Source organism: Aquarana catesbeiana, linkage group LG10 (genome assembly GCF_042186555.1).
Source record: "Aquarana catesbeiana isolate 2022-GZ linkage group LG10, ASM4218655v1, whole genome shotgun sequence".
NCBI lineage: Eukaryota > Metazoa > Chordata > Amphibia > Anura > Ranidae > Aquarana > Aquarana catesbeiana.
Window position 1 is genome coordinate 162477178 of NC_133333.1, and position 18526 is coordinate 162495703.

The following is an 18526-nucleotide window of genomic DNA, read 5'->3' on the forward strand; positions in this document are numbered from 1 at the left end:
CTTAAGGTCCGTGTTGGACATTATGCGGGATATCGAATTTGATTTCCTGCGGCTCCGCATGGCTTTTCCAGAGATGCTGATTGTATGGTCCGACATCATTGCTCAGACGACTTGGCGATTGGCTAGATCGGTGGAGCGGCTTAATAAAGCCCGGAAAAAGGTTAACAGGGACTTTAGCAGATTTAAACAAAAAAAGTATAATACCGCACTATATCCAGAAACAGTATAAAGGAAGCTGCTGCTAGAAGTGAGATACACCAAATAGTACAGAAAGAAAAAACAGTGGCAGCGCTAAAATTGAATGAAAAATGGAAAATATTAAATTCAATATAAAAAAATGAAAAATAAAAATCCCAAATAAAGATATTAAATCATTGAACATTAGCGGATAATTCACTCTATGTAAATAATGTAAATGTAAATAAGTAGGTAAAAAACCTTGATTGTGAAAAATTAAATCTATACATAAATAAATAAATAATGAATTAATTAATTTCTCCCAATTATTAAATGAAATGTTCAATGAAATTGATATTGATATACAACACACAAAAAATTGTGAAATATATAAAAAGTATTAAAAAAATGTAAATAAAGTGTGTGAGTTCATATATAAATTGACTTGATTCCGTGACGGACCACCACCGTATCCAAAAAGTGACCACCATGAGAAATGCACGCTAACCAAACAGCAAACAAGATAGGTTTGTGACCTCAAACCTGGTTCGGGCCTCTATCCCAAAAAACAGGCAATTGGCTCTGAATCCGGTGCTGGTATTAAGGACATAGCAGATGTTCCAGGGAAGTTAAACATTCACCAAAACATTCACCAAATGACGTGGATATTTGCCAGACTCTCCTGAGCCAGAGACCTCTGACAGGCAGTCATAAAAAGCCAGGATAGAAAAAACTCACCATAGTGTTATTCCATCAAGGGGTTTAATGAAGGTTAAAAAATAGGTTGCACTTACAATGAATTAAAAACAAACAGCATAGGAAGCCGCCCGGCTATGCAGAACGCCCGTCCAATAGAGATGCTAGTGCGTGGTGACGTCAGCGCGTCAACTCCTCCCGAGGTACGTTTCGTCAACACAATGACATCGTCTGGGGCATCGTCTGTTTTTTCTTTCTGTACTTTAGCAGATTTGTGGTTAGGAATGGGGGGCTGGTTATCAGACATTTAGAGCTGGAAGTGAATACTTGGTGATACCTGTAACTATGTAACTATGTAACCTTATGGGTGTGGAGGGGTACACAAGGGTAAGGTTTTCCCCTTGGATGCTGTGGCGGGTGTTGGTCTTTGCGGGTAAGGAAGAAACCTCAGATAAGGAAGAGTTTGGGACCCACTGGTGGTATGGGTCCCGCTGGTGGTATTCCAACCAACGGTGGTTTAGCTGGAATTTGGTTAACAGGTGCACTGCAGTCAGTGGTTTTGTCTCCAAGCTAGTATGTCAGCTGGAGGCCTATTTAGGATAAAAGGTACCGCAGTGCATTATTACAATCATATGGTAGTTTGGGATTTCCTGCAAAGACCAACGCGAGTATTGACTGATGGGTTTTTTGTTTTAACAGATGTTTTATACAGTTATATTAATGTAAGTTGAGTTTGTTAATAAAGAGGCCTACTACGGCCAATATTTACTCCAACTTGGTGTGATCTCCATTAATGGGGTTAATGATAAGGGGACTTGGAGTACGGGTTGGTTGGGCAGGTATGGGGAAGTATGGATCATTTGTTATACAATGGTCAAGAGAAGCCCGGAGCAAAAAATAAAATAAATTAGCACAGGGCTTTCATGACAGTGGAAACAGAGGATAGAGTGGAAGAAATAAAAAAACTCACCTGATTGGAGCAGCTGGAGGAGGAGTCATAGGCAGTAAAAAATGAGGTGGCCCCTCCCCAGCGCTCAGTGGCAGCGTGAGGAGCGAGCTTCCCACCCACCCTTCCTGTTATTGTTGTTGTTGTTTCTCTTTTTACGCTTTTTTTTTTCCACAGAGCTGTTGGGTCCTAAGGATGTCATGGCAGTTGGCGGGTGTTGGTCTTTTGCAGGTGAAGGAAGAAACCTCGGATAAGAATGAGTTCGGGGCCCATGGTATGGGTCCCGCTGGTGGTATTCCAGCTAACGGTGGTTTAGCTGGAATTTGGTTAACGGGTGCACTGTGGTCAGTGGTTTTGTCTCCGAGCTAGTATGTCAGCTGGTGACCTATTTAGGATAAAAAGTACCGCAGTGCATTATTAAAATCATATGGTAGATTGGGGTTTCCTGCAAAGACCATAATAAGTATTGACTGATGGGTTTTTTGGTTTAACAAATGTTTTATACAGTTATATTAATTTAAGTTGAGTTTGTTAATAAAGAGGCTGCTACGGCCAATATTTACTCCAACTTGGTGTGGTCTCCATTAATGGAGTTAATGGTAAGGGAGGGAAGTATGGATCATCTGTTATACAATGGTCATGCGACTTGGGACTGCAAAGTCGCATGACAAGTTGTACCCCATGTTTTCCAATGAATACCATTCATATCTGTGCAACTTCAAGTCGCACCGACTTCAAAGTAGTCCCTGTACTACTTTGGTCTGGCTTTGATGCGAGTTAAGGTCCATATACCTCAAGTTTACACAGGCATTCCCTGAAATCACAGCAAAATCACATCAAAATTGCGGTAAAATCGTGGCAACTTTGAAGTCGCAGTAGTGTGAAAGGAGCCTTAGGGTTAACGAGTGAGTTAGTGTTTTAGGGAGGTTTGCTTTGTGCACTGGTCCAAATCATTTAGTGGAGGGGGGATTATGATGTGGGGTTGTTTTTCAGCGGTTAGGTTTGGCCCCTTAGCTCCAGTGAAGGGAACTCTTAAGGCGTCAACATACCAAGACATTTTGGACAATTTCATGCTTCCAACTTTGTGGAAATAGTTTGGGGATGGCCCCTTCCTGTTCCAGCATGACTGCGCGCCAGTGCACAAAGCAGGTCCATAAAGACATGGATGAGCGAGTTTGGGATGGAGGAACTTGAGTGGCCAGCACAGAGTCCTGACCTCAACCCGATAAAACACTTTTGGGATGAATTAGAGCGGAGACTGCGAGCCAGGCCTTCTCATCCACATCAGTGCCTGACCTCACAAATGCGCTTTTGGAAGAATAGTCAAACATTCCCATAGACACACTCCTAAACCTTGTGGACAGCCTTCCCAGAAGAGTTAAAGATGTTATAGCTGCAAAGGGTGGTCCAACTCAATATTGAACCCTACGAACTAAGACTAGGATGCCATTAAAGTTCATGTGCGTATAAGGCTGGGTTCACACTGCCGCACGGAGTGGCTCACCGCAGGGGTCCGGGACGTCCCTGCACTCTTTTAGGTCCAATTTCAGTCCGAATTTCTGGCTGAATTCGGGACCTGAAACGGACCAGAAGACGCACAGGACATCTGTGCAATTCACACCAGACCTGCTCTGGAGATGTGTGAACCGTCTCCATAGAGAGACGGTCACAATCTCCTGACATGTGAATTGGATGCGGGAAACCCGCATCCAATTTGCAATAGTGTGAACCCAGCCTTAAAGAGAAGGTAAGGCCTGATGGGTTTTACTTCCTCTTTATTTCCCTGCAAGCTTAAAGTATAATGGGCTACTATGCATTGCAATGTCACCGCTGTCCCCACTGGCTGGAAGCATCCATCTTCAGCCCTCTTCCTTCCAGGGCCGTGGACTCCGGCTCTGTGACTGGTCGAAGTCACATGACGTCACTCCTGCGCATGCGCGTAGGAGCCGCCAGTCACGGCACAATTGCACCCTTTCTAAAGTGCGCATGCACTGATGATGTCGCCGCAAGCGTATATTGTAAATATCTCCTAAACTGTGCAGGTTTAGGAGAAATTTCCAGCACCTACAGGTAAGCCTTACTATAGGCTTTCCTGTAGGTAAAAGTGGTTGTACAGGGTTTACAACCACTTTAAGGCAGGTGTCACAATACTTTTGACAATATAGTGTACATAGTCTGGGGGAAGGGGGGGTAGATAAATCTATATTACAGCTGGAAACTAGATGGATATATCAGCTTAAATCAACTCAGGCTTGTGGATTCATGTGTATATACAGTATACAGTCATACAGTCAGTATACAGTATACAGTCATACAGTCATGAATGTGACTTTTTTTTTATTTATCCCCGCAAAATGACAATTTTTATTTTCATTTTTCTTGCTCATTTTCATGTTGCAGCCCTGATAAAATGTGTGTCACCTTGAAACATGTTGTCTCTTATACTTAAAAAATATTTGGATTAAAACCTTATTTTGGATTTCAGTGTGACACTTTGATTTCAAATGCAATTACAGTCAGCAATAAAAACCTAACAGGTGTTCAAATCCTTCTCCAAAATATAAAAAAAAAAATGTGTGTGGGGTAAACACTATAAGAAAATCGGGCCAACATTCGTCCAATTTCCTTGTTTCACAGCAAATCGGAACCAATGAATGAAAATTCGTATGAAAATTCTCGCATGACAAAGGCTTTTTTATTGTTGTTTGTTATTTTTGTTATCTTGTTTATCTTTGTTTATCTTGTACGAAAATCATACGAAAACAGTACACATTAAACAAAAATCGTTCTGTTCCCGTACGAGAAAAATTTTGGAGTTTGTCCCTTCGGGAATTTTCGTACGAAAATTCGGAATTGGCTGTCAAAAGTTGTGTACACACTATACGAAAATCATACAAAAATTTGGAATCTGCTGTTGAAAGTTGTGTACACACTATACAAAAATCGCACGAAAATTCTTTGGACGAAAATGTTCGCCCGATTTTCTTATAGTGTGCACGAGCCGGTTAGGGTTAGGTTTACAGACAGTGGTTATCTGTAGGTAAAACATAAACAAAAGGCCTTTACTTAGGGTCACAGCACACATGCGATGTAGGAAGAGGAGGTTCAAACCTACGGTAATTTTTCTACATTAGTGCTACTTTAAGGTTTTATTGTTTGAAATCAGCCAGAGTAGGATTATTTAGTTATATAAAAAGAAATCTGTACATTACACATAAGCACACATTTACCTTTGTCTTCTTATCAGCCTTTTGTATAGTGTAGCCTAAGATTTCAGAATTTCCATTGTCCTTTGGTGGCACCCATTCCACCAGAGCGTTGAAACCCCAGACCTCTTTGACAGTCACAGCTTGTGGAGGACCAGGCTTCTCTGCATACATAATCAAAAATATATTTTTAAACCTCAAAAGACAGATATGTAATCAAATAAGGTCCACGTATGTCCTATGTAAACACACTCTCTGCCTTCAAAAACATATTTTTGCCCAAACTGAAATATAAAGACACATTTTAAAGTAAACCCATCACGGGAGTAATACAGGAGTTGTCATTGCTAACCTCTTTCTGAAAATGCTGGTTGCTTGGCAATTAAAGCCTGGTACACACTATAGGGTTTATTCAGTAAAGGCAAATCCACTTTATACTACAAGTGCACTGCAAGTGCACTTGGAAATGCAGTCGCTGTAGATCTGTGTGTTATACAGTGGAGGCGCCTGACACGGACACACTGCGATCCATCTAAAGAGAAGGTTAGAACACAGACATCATCTACATTTGCTTTGTCTCTATGTACTCTCCATTCTTCCCTGATACAGTCTTTTTCTACAGTTCTAACCCCATACATTGTTTGACTCTCTCTAAGCTGCCTGTTTTGTCCCTCACTGGTCAGGATCCTCTCATCTACCAGTCTGTTTTCACCACTTAATAACACTATGGCACTACCTTTACATTATAGGAAGAGATTAGTAATATACATATATACATTTCTTCTGTGTTTTGACAGGCCCGTGCTCTCCATACCCCATTTGGGTGGCTCCTGCGAGCCCTGACCTGCCGCTTCTGCTGCTCTATTTGGGGGATGGGAGTTTTTTGATACCCCTGCATCACCCTGCTTTTATGGGAATCTCTATATGTCCCATAGTCACCAAATTAGATGATGTTAACCTCCCCCACGTGTTGGTACATCTAATTAACGAAACCCCAAAAGGACTTCCTAGATGTGGAACTCCAACCGTCTGCATACGTGCTGTGTAATCTCTTTGATATGTAATACAACATCTTTGATTTGTGAGTATCAAACTGCATATCTTTGACTATATCCCTGCTATCTTTATGCCAATATATGAATGAACTGTAATTTACAATGTTTGGGTACCTCCACACACACATATTTATACTTTTCCTCTTGTCTGTGATAGAAATGCAACAACATAACCCACCTAAACCCCTGAAGAAGGAAGTATATTTCTCATAGAGAGGAACTTAACTTTCTGTGACTTTTCCGAAACATGTAGAGTGGTTGGTTTCATAACAGCTGCGCTTTCAAGCGTGGGTCATAGCATTCATCAGTTGCTTACATTATTTGCATTTATGAATATGTTCTCCTTTGATTTTAACTCATTTTTGTATTTTTGTAATGTATTTCTTTCTAATTGTATTTTGAATAAAATTTGGTAATTTTTTACATATTTGGTACCCCTTTTCATATTATCCTTTATTGGTCTTCTGCCCACACGATCCCTTGGGGACATCCCCTTTTTCTCTACAAAGCTGCTTTTGAGATGTGGCAGAAGCCTCTAGGATTTATCTCTGGTATAGTTTCCTTCCCTTGTCAATTTATCACTGTAGATCTGAGGGGGACATGCAAGCCAATAAAAAAACAGCATTTTAGCTTACACATGATTGGATGATAAAATCAGCAGAGCCTCCCCTCATTTCAGATCTTCCCCTCAGATCTAAATCGACTGCACTTCCAAGTGCACTTACAGTGCACTTGTAGCGCAAAGTAGATTTGCCTTTAGTAAATCATCTCCAGCAGGTTGAATGAAAAAAACCTGTTGGCTCCGGTCGGAGCCGCTGTGCTAACGATCCAACAACATTATGGGGCCGCACAGTGGTGTAGTGGGTAGCACTCTCACCTAGCAGTAAGAAGGGTCACTGGTTCAAATCCCAACCATGACACTACCTGCCTGAAGTTTGCATGTTCTCCCTGTGCCTGCGTGGGTTTCCTCCGCGTACTCCGGTTTCCTCCCACACTCCAAAGACATACTGGTAGGTTAATTGGCTTCTGCCTAAATTAGCCCCTTGTATATGAATGTGAGTTAGGGACCTTAGATTGTAAGTTCCTTGAGGATAGGGACCAATGTGAATGTACAATGTATATGTAAAGTACTGCATAAATTGACAGATGCTATATAAGTACCATAAATAAATAAATTACAGCGATCTCCCCCACTGAGCTGTTGCATTTTGACAGGGAGATGGCCAGGCTTCTGTCGGACCAGCTGTCATACATACGGGCCAAATGTCGGGGAGTTTTTATTGAACCGGCCGATGTCGCCCAACATTCGGACAATGTGTATGGGGCTTTACTAAACACAAGTATGTAGACCAAGAAAGCTAATGTAAAGTCAAAAATCCTTGTCTGCATGCTTATCCTAAGTCAGTGCCTAAACTAAATGAAACAAGATGGTCAACAGTCCGGCAACTTAATTTTCGCAAGGAGAGGTCTTTATTATAATAGCAACCTCCTTATTTTTTACTCGACAGGTTTACTTAAATGTTCTGCATTCAGCATCTGTCACAATACATTAAAATATTTTGCTTTCCCTTCACTAAGATGAATAGTCTCTGTTTTAAATTGGTGTTTATAGAAGATACATATGATGAAATAATGAAGATTTTGGCAGCAAGGCATTGGCATGACACCAGCATGCAGGGTAGTTATAATCATTTGGAAGGGTTGCCAAGTTCTTGGAATGACAGGAGCGCCTTCATGACCAATTCAGGACTAGTAAATTCACACTTTCAAATCTGAATTAGGAGGGATTAAAATAAACCTTGCACATTCTGTAGCCTGAGATAGAGCTAGAGAAAGGGGGGGGGGGTTATGCAGCCATTTCTGGACATAGGGGTTGATTTACTAAAGGCAAAAAGACTGTGCACTTTGCAGGTGCCCTCTGCAAGTGCAGTTGCTCCAGAGCTTAGTAAATGAGGTAAGGTATCACTTTGCAAAGATCACCCAATCACGTGCAAGGAAAATAAAAAAAAACAGCATTTTTGCTTGAATGTGATTGGATGATGAAAGTCAGCAGAGCTTCTGCTCATTTACTAAGCTGTGGAGCAAGTGCACTTGCAGAGTGCAACTGCACTTTGCAAAGTGCACAGTCTTTACACCTTTAGTAAATCAACCCCATTGTCCAAAAAATGATGTTAAATATAGTTGAAATAGTAGGACCTGATCTTTTCAGGTATCCAGCACACTTTATTTTAAATGTAGTTCCTTTATCAGTAACAATATGGGGACAAGAAAATGTTTAGGAGAGTTATATATTCTAAAGGTTAAGGCTGGGTTCACACTATTGTGAATTAGATGTGGATTTCCCCACATCCAATTCAAATAGCAGGAGAATGTGACTGGCTCTCTATGGTGCTGGTTCACACAGCTCCACAGCGGCTCCGGTGTGAATTGCACAGGATCCCTGTGTGTTTTTTGGTCAGTTTCAGGTCCAAATTCAGCCCAAAATTCGGGCTGAAATCGGACCTGAAACGGTGAATGGAGACGCACCAGAATCCTGCTGGGAGCCGCTGTGTTCTAGTGTGAACATAATGGATGGTCTTTTTATAGTAATAGATAGATAATATAGTTATGTTGAAAAAAAAAAAGAACCTTGCACTATGGAATAGCTAAATGAGCTAGTTCTAAAACATATAAGCCACTCCTCTCAAAGTGCAATAGTGCTAGCTTTGTCTGATTTGGGGCACTATGAATAATGTGACCTAATGGGTTAAACTAAATCTTGTGCATATACAAAATAAAGTGCATAGTGTTGATTTAAATGCTATAACAATTCATGATTAATTAATAATCCAGTGCTATAATAACAGTGCTTCAACAATTTAATCAAAACCCAAGTCCATATATCTTTTGTGATGCAACTTCAATCCTTACACCGTCACCAGTGGCAAACTTCATGAAAATCACCCGGTAGATGTGAGTGAAATTTCTACTCATCAGACCACCATGAGCTCTTTAACTAAAAAGAAGGTCAGATCAGGCTTGTTAGTGTGGGTCTGTGGTCTTGCTGGTATATCAGAGGAGATGTGACTGGAATCTTGTTAATACTCCACCGCAATGACAGTTAAAAAATGAAAAAATAGGACCATAGCGTAATACAGTTTAATTAAAAATTGATTAAAAAACATGCGCCAAATGGCCGCTTACATTAGTAGGTGCCTTTCCTTGGCACTTGAGGTATACAGTATAAATCACCAGGCTATTGGAAGGTATGGTCGTCCCGCTCCCGCTGTGTTGATCGGCATGCGTTCCACTGCCGTGGTGAGACAAAAACCGGAAGTGGCCGGAAGTGATATGGCCAAGTGCGCCTCGACGTACGTTTCGTCTTCACAACAACGTCATCAGGAAGCATCCCGATCACTAGGCAGGTAACGATTTATTTCCCCAAAGTCAGATGTGATTGGTAGAGCCTATTTTTACCCTCCCACTGTTTAGCCAATGCAAAATTAGAACCAAAAAAAACAAACAAAGGCGCCTCTAAGTGCAGAAGATAAACAATTTTAATGCCCCAACTGGGTTAAAAAACACTTACAAAATAGAAGTAGTAATCAGGCACATCGTGGGTAAGGCTGCATTGGAAGGGGTCACGGTCGGAGGAAGCCTACAGAGGGAATGGATGTAGTCACTGACAGCAGCAGTGTGGGACACAGGGAGCCGCTGTGAAGCCGGCGTCGTCAGCATGGAAAGACGGCGAACCCAACCTAGGTTGAAAAAGGAACGATTGACGGTTCCGAAACGCGTCCCTTATTGATGACATCACATCCCCTCTCTGGCTGTTTGCTTGCGGTTCAGGCTGGTTACAGAGCCACTCAGCGGATGACATCACTTCCGGGTTCGCCGTCTTTCCATGGTGACGACGCCGGCTTCACAGCGGCTCCCTGTGTCCCACACTGCTGCTGTCAGTGACTACATCCATTCCCTCTGTAGGCTTCCTCCGACCGTGACCCCTTCCAATGCAGCCTTACCCACGATGTGCCTGATTACTACTTCTATTTTGTAAGTGTTTTTTAACCCAGTTGGGGCATTAAAATTGTTTATCTTCTGCACTTAGAGGCGCCTTTGTTTGTTTTTTGTGTCATTATAGATCCTGCTTCAGTCTTTTAAAGCTGCAGCCCTTTTTGCTGAAGATCACCATCCCACCATCCTCATCATCCTTACCAACACTCTCCTTTTTATTTTGGACTGCCGATCTTTAATAGAGACATTATCTGGACTACGTTAGTCCTGTGCGCCCTATACACTTTTCTACTTCCATTGCAAAATTAGAACCACCTAGTGGAATAATCAAAAAACTACAACCATAAAATGAACGGGCACAACCAGTCCCATAATATCTCTGGTGAACCATAATATATATACATTTTATAGTAATAGATAGATAATATAGTAATGTTGCTGAGTCTGATTATGATAATAGAAAAGGTAGACATTATCCTTGTCAAGGTATGTTACATTGGGGAGATGTCCCTTCACTTTCTGTGCTGCAGACAAAGCAGAAATGTAACTATGGACTTATTCTGAAGACCATACTGACCCAGTCTATACTGTAAACAGAGGAGGAAGTACGTAAAATCTTTTTAAGACCATTGTCACTGGAACAAGTGTTCCCATTGCAACACTTATTATAGTCCTGTTTTAGTGATAACTCAAATTGTAGAATTTCCCATCAATTTCAGCCCTGGCAACAATGGTCACATTGATAAAGAGACATGGTAAATCCACCCAGCAGGGAGACAGATAACGAAGTATGTTCCACATGTTGCATGTGTACATCCCTGTCCTCGGCCATAGCAGTTTAACCACTTGCTGACCGCCTCACCTATGAATATGGCGGCAGAGCAGCTCTCCTGTGCTGGATCACGTACCTAGTATGTGATCAGGCACTTCCAGGTAGGGGGTGCGTGCTCACGCTGTCGGCCCCACAACTGTTCCGGCTATAAGTCTATGATCACCGCCATTATTACTAGTATATGAAAAAAAAAAAATTATAGTATATATACCATAGATTGTAGACGCTTTTGCTCAAACCAATCAATTTACGCTTATTGTGATTTCTTTTTGTTACCAACAATATGTATCAGAATACATATTGGCCTAAATTTATGAAGAAATGCAATTTCTTCATAAAACATATCCAATAAACGTTTTGTCTTTTTTTGTTTAAAGCGCAAAAAATTAAAAAAACTCAGTGGTGATCAAATACCACCAAAAGAAAGCTCAATTTGTGGGACAAAAATGACACAAATTTAATTTACATACAGCGTTACATGACCACCTAATTGTCAGTTAAAGTAACGCAGTGCTGTATAGCAAAAAATGGCTTGCTCAAGAAGGGGGGTAAATCTTCCGGAGGTCATGTGGTTAAGGGAGGCAGTTAAAATGCAGGTTGGGAGTTGTAAAAATGCAGCTCAACCTCATGTTTTTAACTACCTCCCAACCACAAGGGTAAAGGAGTTGAGGATATTCACTTCAATTATCCAATCATGTGCCAATGAAAAAATAAACAGGGGTTTACTTTTGGCATGACTGGATAATTACAGTGAATCTGTACACAATTTATTGTGGGAACTTTTTCAACTCCTTTAGTAAATCATCCACATAGACTTGCATTTTGAGAAGGATCAGTAAAGCATAACCAATATATACAGTAGCCCTGCAAATCATGTGTACGTATGCAAATATGACTGCCCAATGTATATATCTAACAATTGCAAACTATATATGGAAACAAGGAATTTGAAACATTAACACACCTCAGGAACATTTTTATATCAAGCTGATACATTTAAACACGTATCTATGAAAAAAAGATACGCCATTAATGTAGAACTAAAGGCAAAACTTTTTTTTCATTTTGGATAGGATTGGGGAGGGTATAACCCTTTTTTTTACACCTGTTTCCCATTGGGGAGATTTCCCTTAACTTCCTGTTCCATAGCCAAAACGAGAAGTGAGAGGAAATCCATCCAGAAGTGAGGGAATCTCTGGTTGCAAGCAGGGTCACCAGATTTAGCGTTCCCACAGGAAGATTTCCCCTTTATCACTGTTCTAGGTACAACCTAAAATTTGGGATTTCCTTTCACTTACACTACCAGTGATAATGGTAAACATGACAAATAGAAAGGGTGTATTACCCTAACACAGGGGCACAAACATAAAATAAAAAAACAAAACTAACAGGTGTTCTAATCCCTCTCCACTAGGTAGGTATACTTTAACCGCTTCCCACCCACGCTATAGCCGAATGACGGTTACAGCGTGGACCTTAATTGACGAGAGGCCATCAATAGACATCCTCCCATGCATGAGCTGCCTGAGCGAGCGGCGTGCTCTGTGGTCGATCCCGGCCCCTTACCACATGATCAGCTGTCAGCCAATGACAGCTGATCATGTGATGTAAACAAAAGATCGGTAATTGGCTTTTTTCTGCTTGTGCTGACAGTGTCAGAGGGACAGCGGTCCCAAAGAGAGTGAGACATCACCCACGCATCTGTGCCCACCAGTGCCAACTGCCAGTGCATAGCAATGCCACCAACCAGTGCCACCTACCAGTGCCCACATGTGCCACCTATCAATGCCCATCAGTGCTGCCAATCAGTGCCTCATCATTAGTGCCATCTATCAGTGCCACCTATCATTGTCACCTAGCAGTGCCCATCAGTGCCACCTATCAGTGCCACCTATCAGTGCCCTTCAGTGCCACCTATCAATGCTCTTTAGTGCCGCCCATCAGTGCCACCCATCAGTGCTACCTCAGTGCCACCTATCAGTGCCCATCAGTGCCGCTTCATCAGTGTCCATCAGTGTCGCCTTATCAGTGCCCATCAGTGCAGCCTATCAGTGCCCATCAGTGCAGCCTCATCAGCGCACATCAACAAAAGTGAAAAATTACCTGTTTGCAAAGTTTTATAACAAAACTATAACACTGTTTTGTTTTTTCAAAATTTTCAGTGTTTTTTCATTTTTTTTTAGCAAAAAATAAAAAACCCAGCAGTGATTAAATACCACCAAAAGAAAGCTCTCTTTGTGGGGAAAAAAATGATAAAAATTGAATTTGGGTACAGTGTTGCATGACCGTGCAATTGTCATTCAAAGAGTGACAGCGCTTAAAGCTGAAAATTGGTCTGGGCAGGAAGGGGGGTTTAAATGCCCAGTAAGGAAGTGGTTAAAGTACCCTTTAAATGCCTCCAAAAAAATGTAACTTCACCTTTTTCCTTTGACTCCAAGGTATTTTGATGCAAAAGTTAAATTTTGTACAAATGTCCCAATTTTCAAAGACATTTTGTCACAGCCAAACCTGTCAATTTCATGTATGCTATATGTGAAGGTATTAAAGGTATATTAGCTTATATGCAACACTTTACGGGGTAGTCGGCAATCATCATCATCCATTTTCTCATAGACTTACCTACAACGCGAATGTTTATTTCTGCAGTATCTTGCATGTTTTCAATCTGCACAGTCAGACTATATTTTCCAGAGTGACTTCGTTCAGCAGATCGGATAAACAGGATAGAGTCTACTTCACTAGTTCTTACACTGATTATTTTTGGGTCCAAGGGCTGGCCTTCTTTTGACCATGTAACTTTTGGCCTTGGTTTTCCCTGTAAATGTCATTGATATAGAATTGATAAAACTGTCACATTAAAATAAAGAGTGTCCCTTTTCACCCAGCATGCAGTTACCTGGAACGGAATAACTAGATTCACTTGCTCCCCAACTTTTCTGATATAGGTTTGTCTGAGATGGCGAGGTAAGCGAATCTTTGGTTGTTCTGTTAAATCAAAATAAAGTACAAATGATAAGAAAACTTTTTATGCAATTATATAAAAGGAAGCATGCAATGAGAAGAAATGTTAGTCCAAAAAAGTAGCAATTCTCAGAACCCCATTTTCGGATACAAATTCCAAAACAGTCAAGCTGATTCTGCAGCTTTACTGCAAGTAACTCATTTAGAACAAATGCAGTGTGTAGCTTGAAAACTCCAATGCCACAGACTGCATGTGTGTTCCTGGGCAATATATTTGTTCTCAGTGAAGCTGAAATTTTCGCCTGAGAATTTCAATGGAACGTCTATGCTGCAGAGATGGAGAGTTACGACTTTCTTTGAGAAGCATTTTCTCTTTATGAAGGGCACTCTTTAATATACTGAGCTAGTTCCTGAAAACTAGAGAAAACAACCCCCATTGTGAGAACATAATAGCATCTAATTAGGTTTTACCTTTCATTAACAGGAAAAAATTAAAAGGGGTATTCTGATTGTTCACTATTTACTTTGGGTCCATGGGAGACCTTCTTTTGACCCTGTGATCCTCAAAAAGCAAACTCAGCCCATGAGCTGGAATGGGTGTTCATTCATTTTTAATGTATGTCTGTAAAAACATAATTCTCAAACACTCCTTTGTGATGTACTGGTAAATTTTATAATAAAAAGAAAACATAGAGTGCATAAACTGATATTATCTGAAGCATGAAGTCTGATTTGTTTGTGAGACTTACGCACAATCTCCCGAATAGTGACAGGTTGAGACATGAATGCTGGTTCACTCTTTCCAGCAATGTTCACTGCAACCACACGGAATTCAACCTTTTCTCCAGTTGGAAGTTCCTTCACAGTGAATCCGCATCTTTCTACCAGCTCTTGGTTGGAAGTTATCCATTCAGTAGCTGTGAAAATACATATAGAAATACATTGTACAGTGTCCTCTGCCAATGATTAAACCTTGGCATGACAGTTTCTAATGGTAGTTTCTTTAATGGTGTAAACTTAAAGTGGTAGTAAACGCCGACTCCCCCTCAGCTGAACTTCTTAGAAGGAGTTATAGTAAATAATTGTAAACAATTGTGCAGCAAATTCAAGCCCCATCGCATGTTTCTTACTTTTATTTTGTGTGTTAAATCCTTTCCAGCTGCTGCTGGAAAAAATAAATTACGTAGCCCCAGCATATTAACATAGGACTTAGGGCACAAAGAGCATGCCGGAAAAATCTGACAAAATGCGCATGCGCTGATGATGTCAATTAAAAGAAAAGGATGGATTACATGAATACTAACAAGGTAGGAAGGATTCTACACAGAGCAATAAGTTAACTGCTTAATAATGCTTTATATGGTGGAAAATGAACAGGTTAGGTTTACTACCACTTAAATACTGAACTATAGGTATGTTTTTTTTGCATAGTTACACTGGTCCAGTTTGGACCGAAGTAAGTATACACATCTCATACCTGAGTGATCACTGTGGAGGCTGCAAATTACTGTAGTATTCAGCTCTAAAACAATGAAGCAGCAATTTTCTAGGCCCCAAGGGGTTGCTTGCTTGGCAGTACCACCATTCACAGAAAGTCTTGTATTTCTTTCAATTCATTTCTCTTATTGGATAAGGTGGAAATTGTAACATCATTGCCCCACTTCCCCACCGTGTCCATTTAGGGAAAAAAAAAATATAAGGCATTCTGCATATAGCAGCAGTGCCAAGCAGGCAACCCCCTGTGGTTATTATGCAGAAGGGAAGCTGTTTGGTGCAAGATCTTGAAGATCACTACTATCCCTGTGGTAGTGCTGACTACTAGAGTGATTTGCAGCTTCCACAGCATACGAGATACGCATACTTACATTGGTCCAAGCTGAACCAATGTGACTGTGCAATTAAAATCATACTATAGTTCAGCTTTAAAGTGTCATTATGTTTAAATGATGAAAAAACTATAAATTGTCAAATGGTAATATATGACTATTCACTTCTGGTAAAAATCTATTGTTCATTTCCAATTACTTGGTGATCCAAAGACATGCTGGTAGGTTAATCAGATCCTGTCTAAATTGGCCCTTGTATATGTATGAATGTGAGTTAGGGACCTTAGGTTGTAAGCTCCTTGAGGGTAGGGACTGATGTGAATGTACAATGTATATGTAAAGCGCTGCGTAAATTGATGGTGCTATATAAGTACCTGAAATAATAATAATAATCCTGCCCGCTCCATAGAGACCCCTATGCGGAGTGGCAACAATATTCCCTGCAGTCCCCAGTATCCTCCATTGCCACTCCGTCTGTACATGCTCCAAAATCATCATTAGGAAGCTCTGATGTCTCACAGTTTTCTGTCCCCTGTAACCCTCCTTCACATCATGTGGGGGTTGGTGTAGGTTGTTGATTGGCAGATTACTCTGCTCCTTCTTTTACCCTGACCACATTTTATTGTTACTCCAAAATAATTGAATATATATTTATTTATTTATTTATTTATTTATTTATTTTTTTTTGATGGCTTATTTTTTTGTTGTGAACATATGAACTTTTTTTTTTCCTGCCTGTCAGAGCACTGATCAGTTTGTAGTGATGTTGGTTCAGCCCTCAGATTACTCAGCTACAATCATAGTGAAAAAAGGTATTTACATTGATTTTTATTCAGTGATCTACTGTATGTAATACCAGTTTAGATTAGCATACACTACTTAGAGCTTAAAGCACAGTCACATGGGTTTAATATCACTTTAATTAATCCCCATAAAGATGTTCAGTACTTGTCCTTGTCTATCTACAGGAAAAACTGGCATCAGATTCATTCTGTTAATGAACAATTTACTCACCAATCAAATAAATTAGGAACACACTACATGATAAGCGATGAAGTTATGTAAGCCCTATCAATGAACGTATCTTATTTGATTCCTTTTGGTCTGCTAAATAGACCATTTAAAGTGTTTTATCTGTTCCATAAATTTAAAAGAGAAGTTCAGTAATGGCAGCAGTGCCAAGCAGGCAACCCCCTGTGGTTATTATGCAGAAGGGAAGCTGTTTGGTGCAAGATCTTGAAGATCACTACTATCCCTGTGGTAGTGCTGACTACTAGAGTGATTTGCAGCTTCCACAGCATACGAGATACGCATACTTACATTGGTCCAAGCTGAACCAATGTGACTGTGCAATTAAAATCATACTATAGTTCAGCTTTAAAGTGTCATTATGTCTAAATGATGAAAAAACTATAAATTGTCAAATTAATGAACAATTTATTCACCAATCAAATAAATTAGGAACACACTACATTATAAGCGATGAAGTTATAAATAGACCATTTAAAGTGTTTTATCTGTTCCATAAATTTAAAAGAGAAGTTCAGTATTTTTTTTTTCAAGAATCATACTTGCCTATGTTGATGCAGCATCTGTCCCCTGCTGGCTCTAACACTGAGAACCGAGTGATCAAAAAACGCTTATCGCTCGTTTCTTAGTGCTCTGCTAGCAGAGAGCTGTCAGTCACTGCACTCTGCTCTGCTCCCCCACGCTCACTGGAGCTCTGGGCTGTGGAGGGGGCGGGAGTGGTTGGCTCAGGCTCTCAGCGGCTTAATGAGAGGCTGAGCCAGGTGCAGATCCAGGGTTGTGGGCAGATCCTGACCATATTGTATAGATTTTGCCCCAGCCTGGACCGACTCTGTGACATCAGCCAACAGCAGGCTTCAGCCCACTGTCTGCTGAACATGGGTCACAGGAGTGCAGAACAAACTGCAGTCCTGTGATCCACAGGAGAAGTACAGCCAATCAAGCTTTGGCTTTACTTGTCCTTTTAAAAATACCTGTTGATTTTTCTAGAATTTCTGTGAGCTAAAAACTTCCTTTAATCTCTGTCTGTGCACAAAGAGGAAATATTGAGATGAGGAGGAATCTGTGTAACCAATCAGAAATGAAGTGGGCGGGGCTGACACCATGTGCTAAGGAATTCAGAGCTGTGGTGTCATGTCAAAAAGAAGGTATTTTTCTTTACTAGCAGTCTGTTTAAAGGAATAAAACATTGGGAAGTGTGCATGTATTGCAGATATGTACTATTACATTACATTTACTACATATTCTCCTTATTGGAGTAGATATTGCGTAAATCTTTTCTGCTAATTTTCCAAATTTAGGAAGCACTACATTTTTTCTAGAAGTACTCATAGACATAGAAAGGTGGCCAGATGTGGAGGTACATTGTGTAATATGCATAGAAAAAGTAATGAGGTAAAAAAACCTTCATCCTTTACAACCACTTTAAGTTTATCTTACATACAGTATACAACCCTTAAAATAAATTCCACATTAGTGGTACTATTTTTTAATTTAAAAGAAACAAGACTATCTGAATTTAAAAAATGATACAACTAATGGAATATTAATATGGAATAATTATGAGAATAAAACTTGATTCCAAATACAAAATACTGGATGCTCCTGCTAGTGATGTGTGACAATCTGACTGCTCAAGTTATAAACCTCTGTGAACTTACATCCTTCTTTACGGTACTCAATTAGGTAACCATCAATTCCTCCAGCTCCAATACGATCTGGTGGTCTCCATTTCAATGTGCAGGTGGTGTCAGTGACATCTTCAACCGTCAGATGTAGAGGTTCACTAGTAGGAGCTGATAAACAGA

At 40.4% G+C, this 18526-nt stretch overlaps 1 protein-coding gene across 1 annotated transcript in view; it reads right to left on the bottom strand.

Moving 5' to 3' along the window:
* Positions 1-18526, bottom strand: part of LOC141110993 (myosin-binding protein C, fast-type-like) — a 154023-nt gene that overhangs the window by 29650 nt on the left and 105847 nt on the right. The window contains exons 21-25 of the mRNA XM_073602874.1: positions 18380-18514; positions 14616-14783; positions 13802-13890; positions 13525-13720; positions 5050-5189 (exon numbers count right to left, since the gene is read on the bottom strand). Of these exons, the coding sequence (XP_073458975.1) occupies positions 5050-5189; positions 13525-13720; positions 13802-13890; positions 14616-14783; positions 18380-18514 (728 nt within the window). The remainder of the gene's footprint in view (positions 1-5049; positions 5190-13524; positions 13721-13801; positions 13891-14615; positions 14784-18379; positions 18515-18526) is intronic.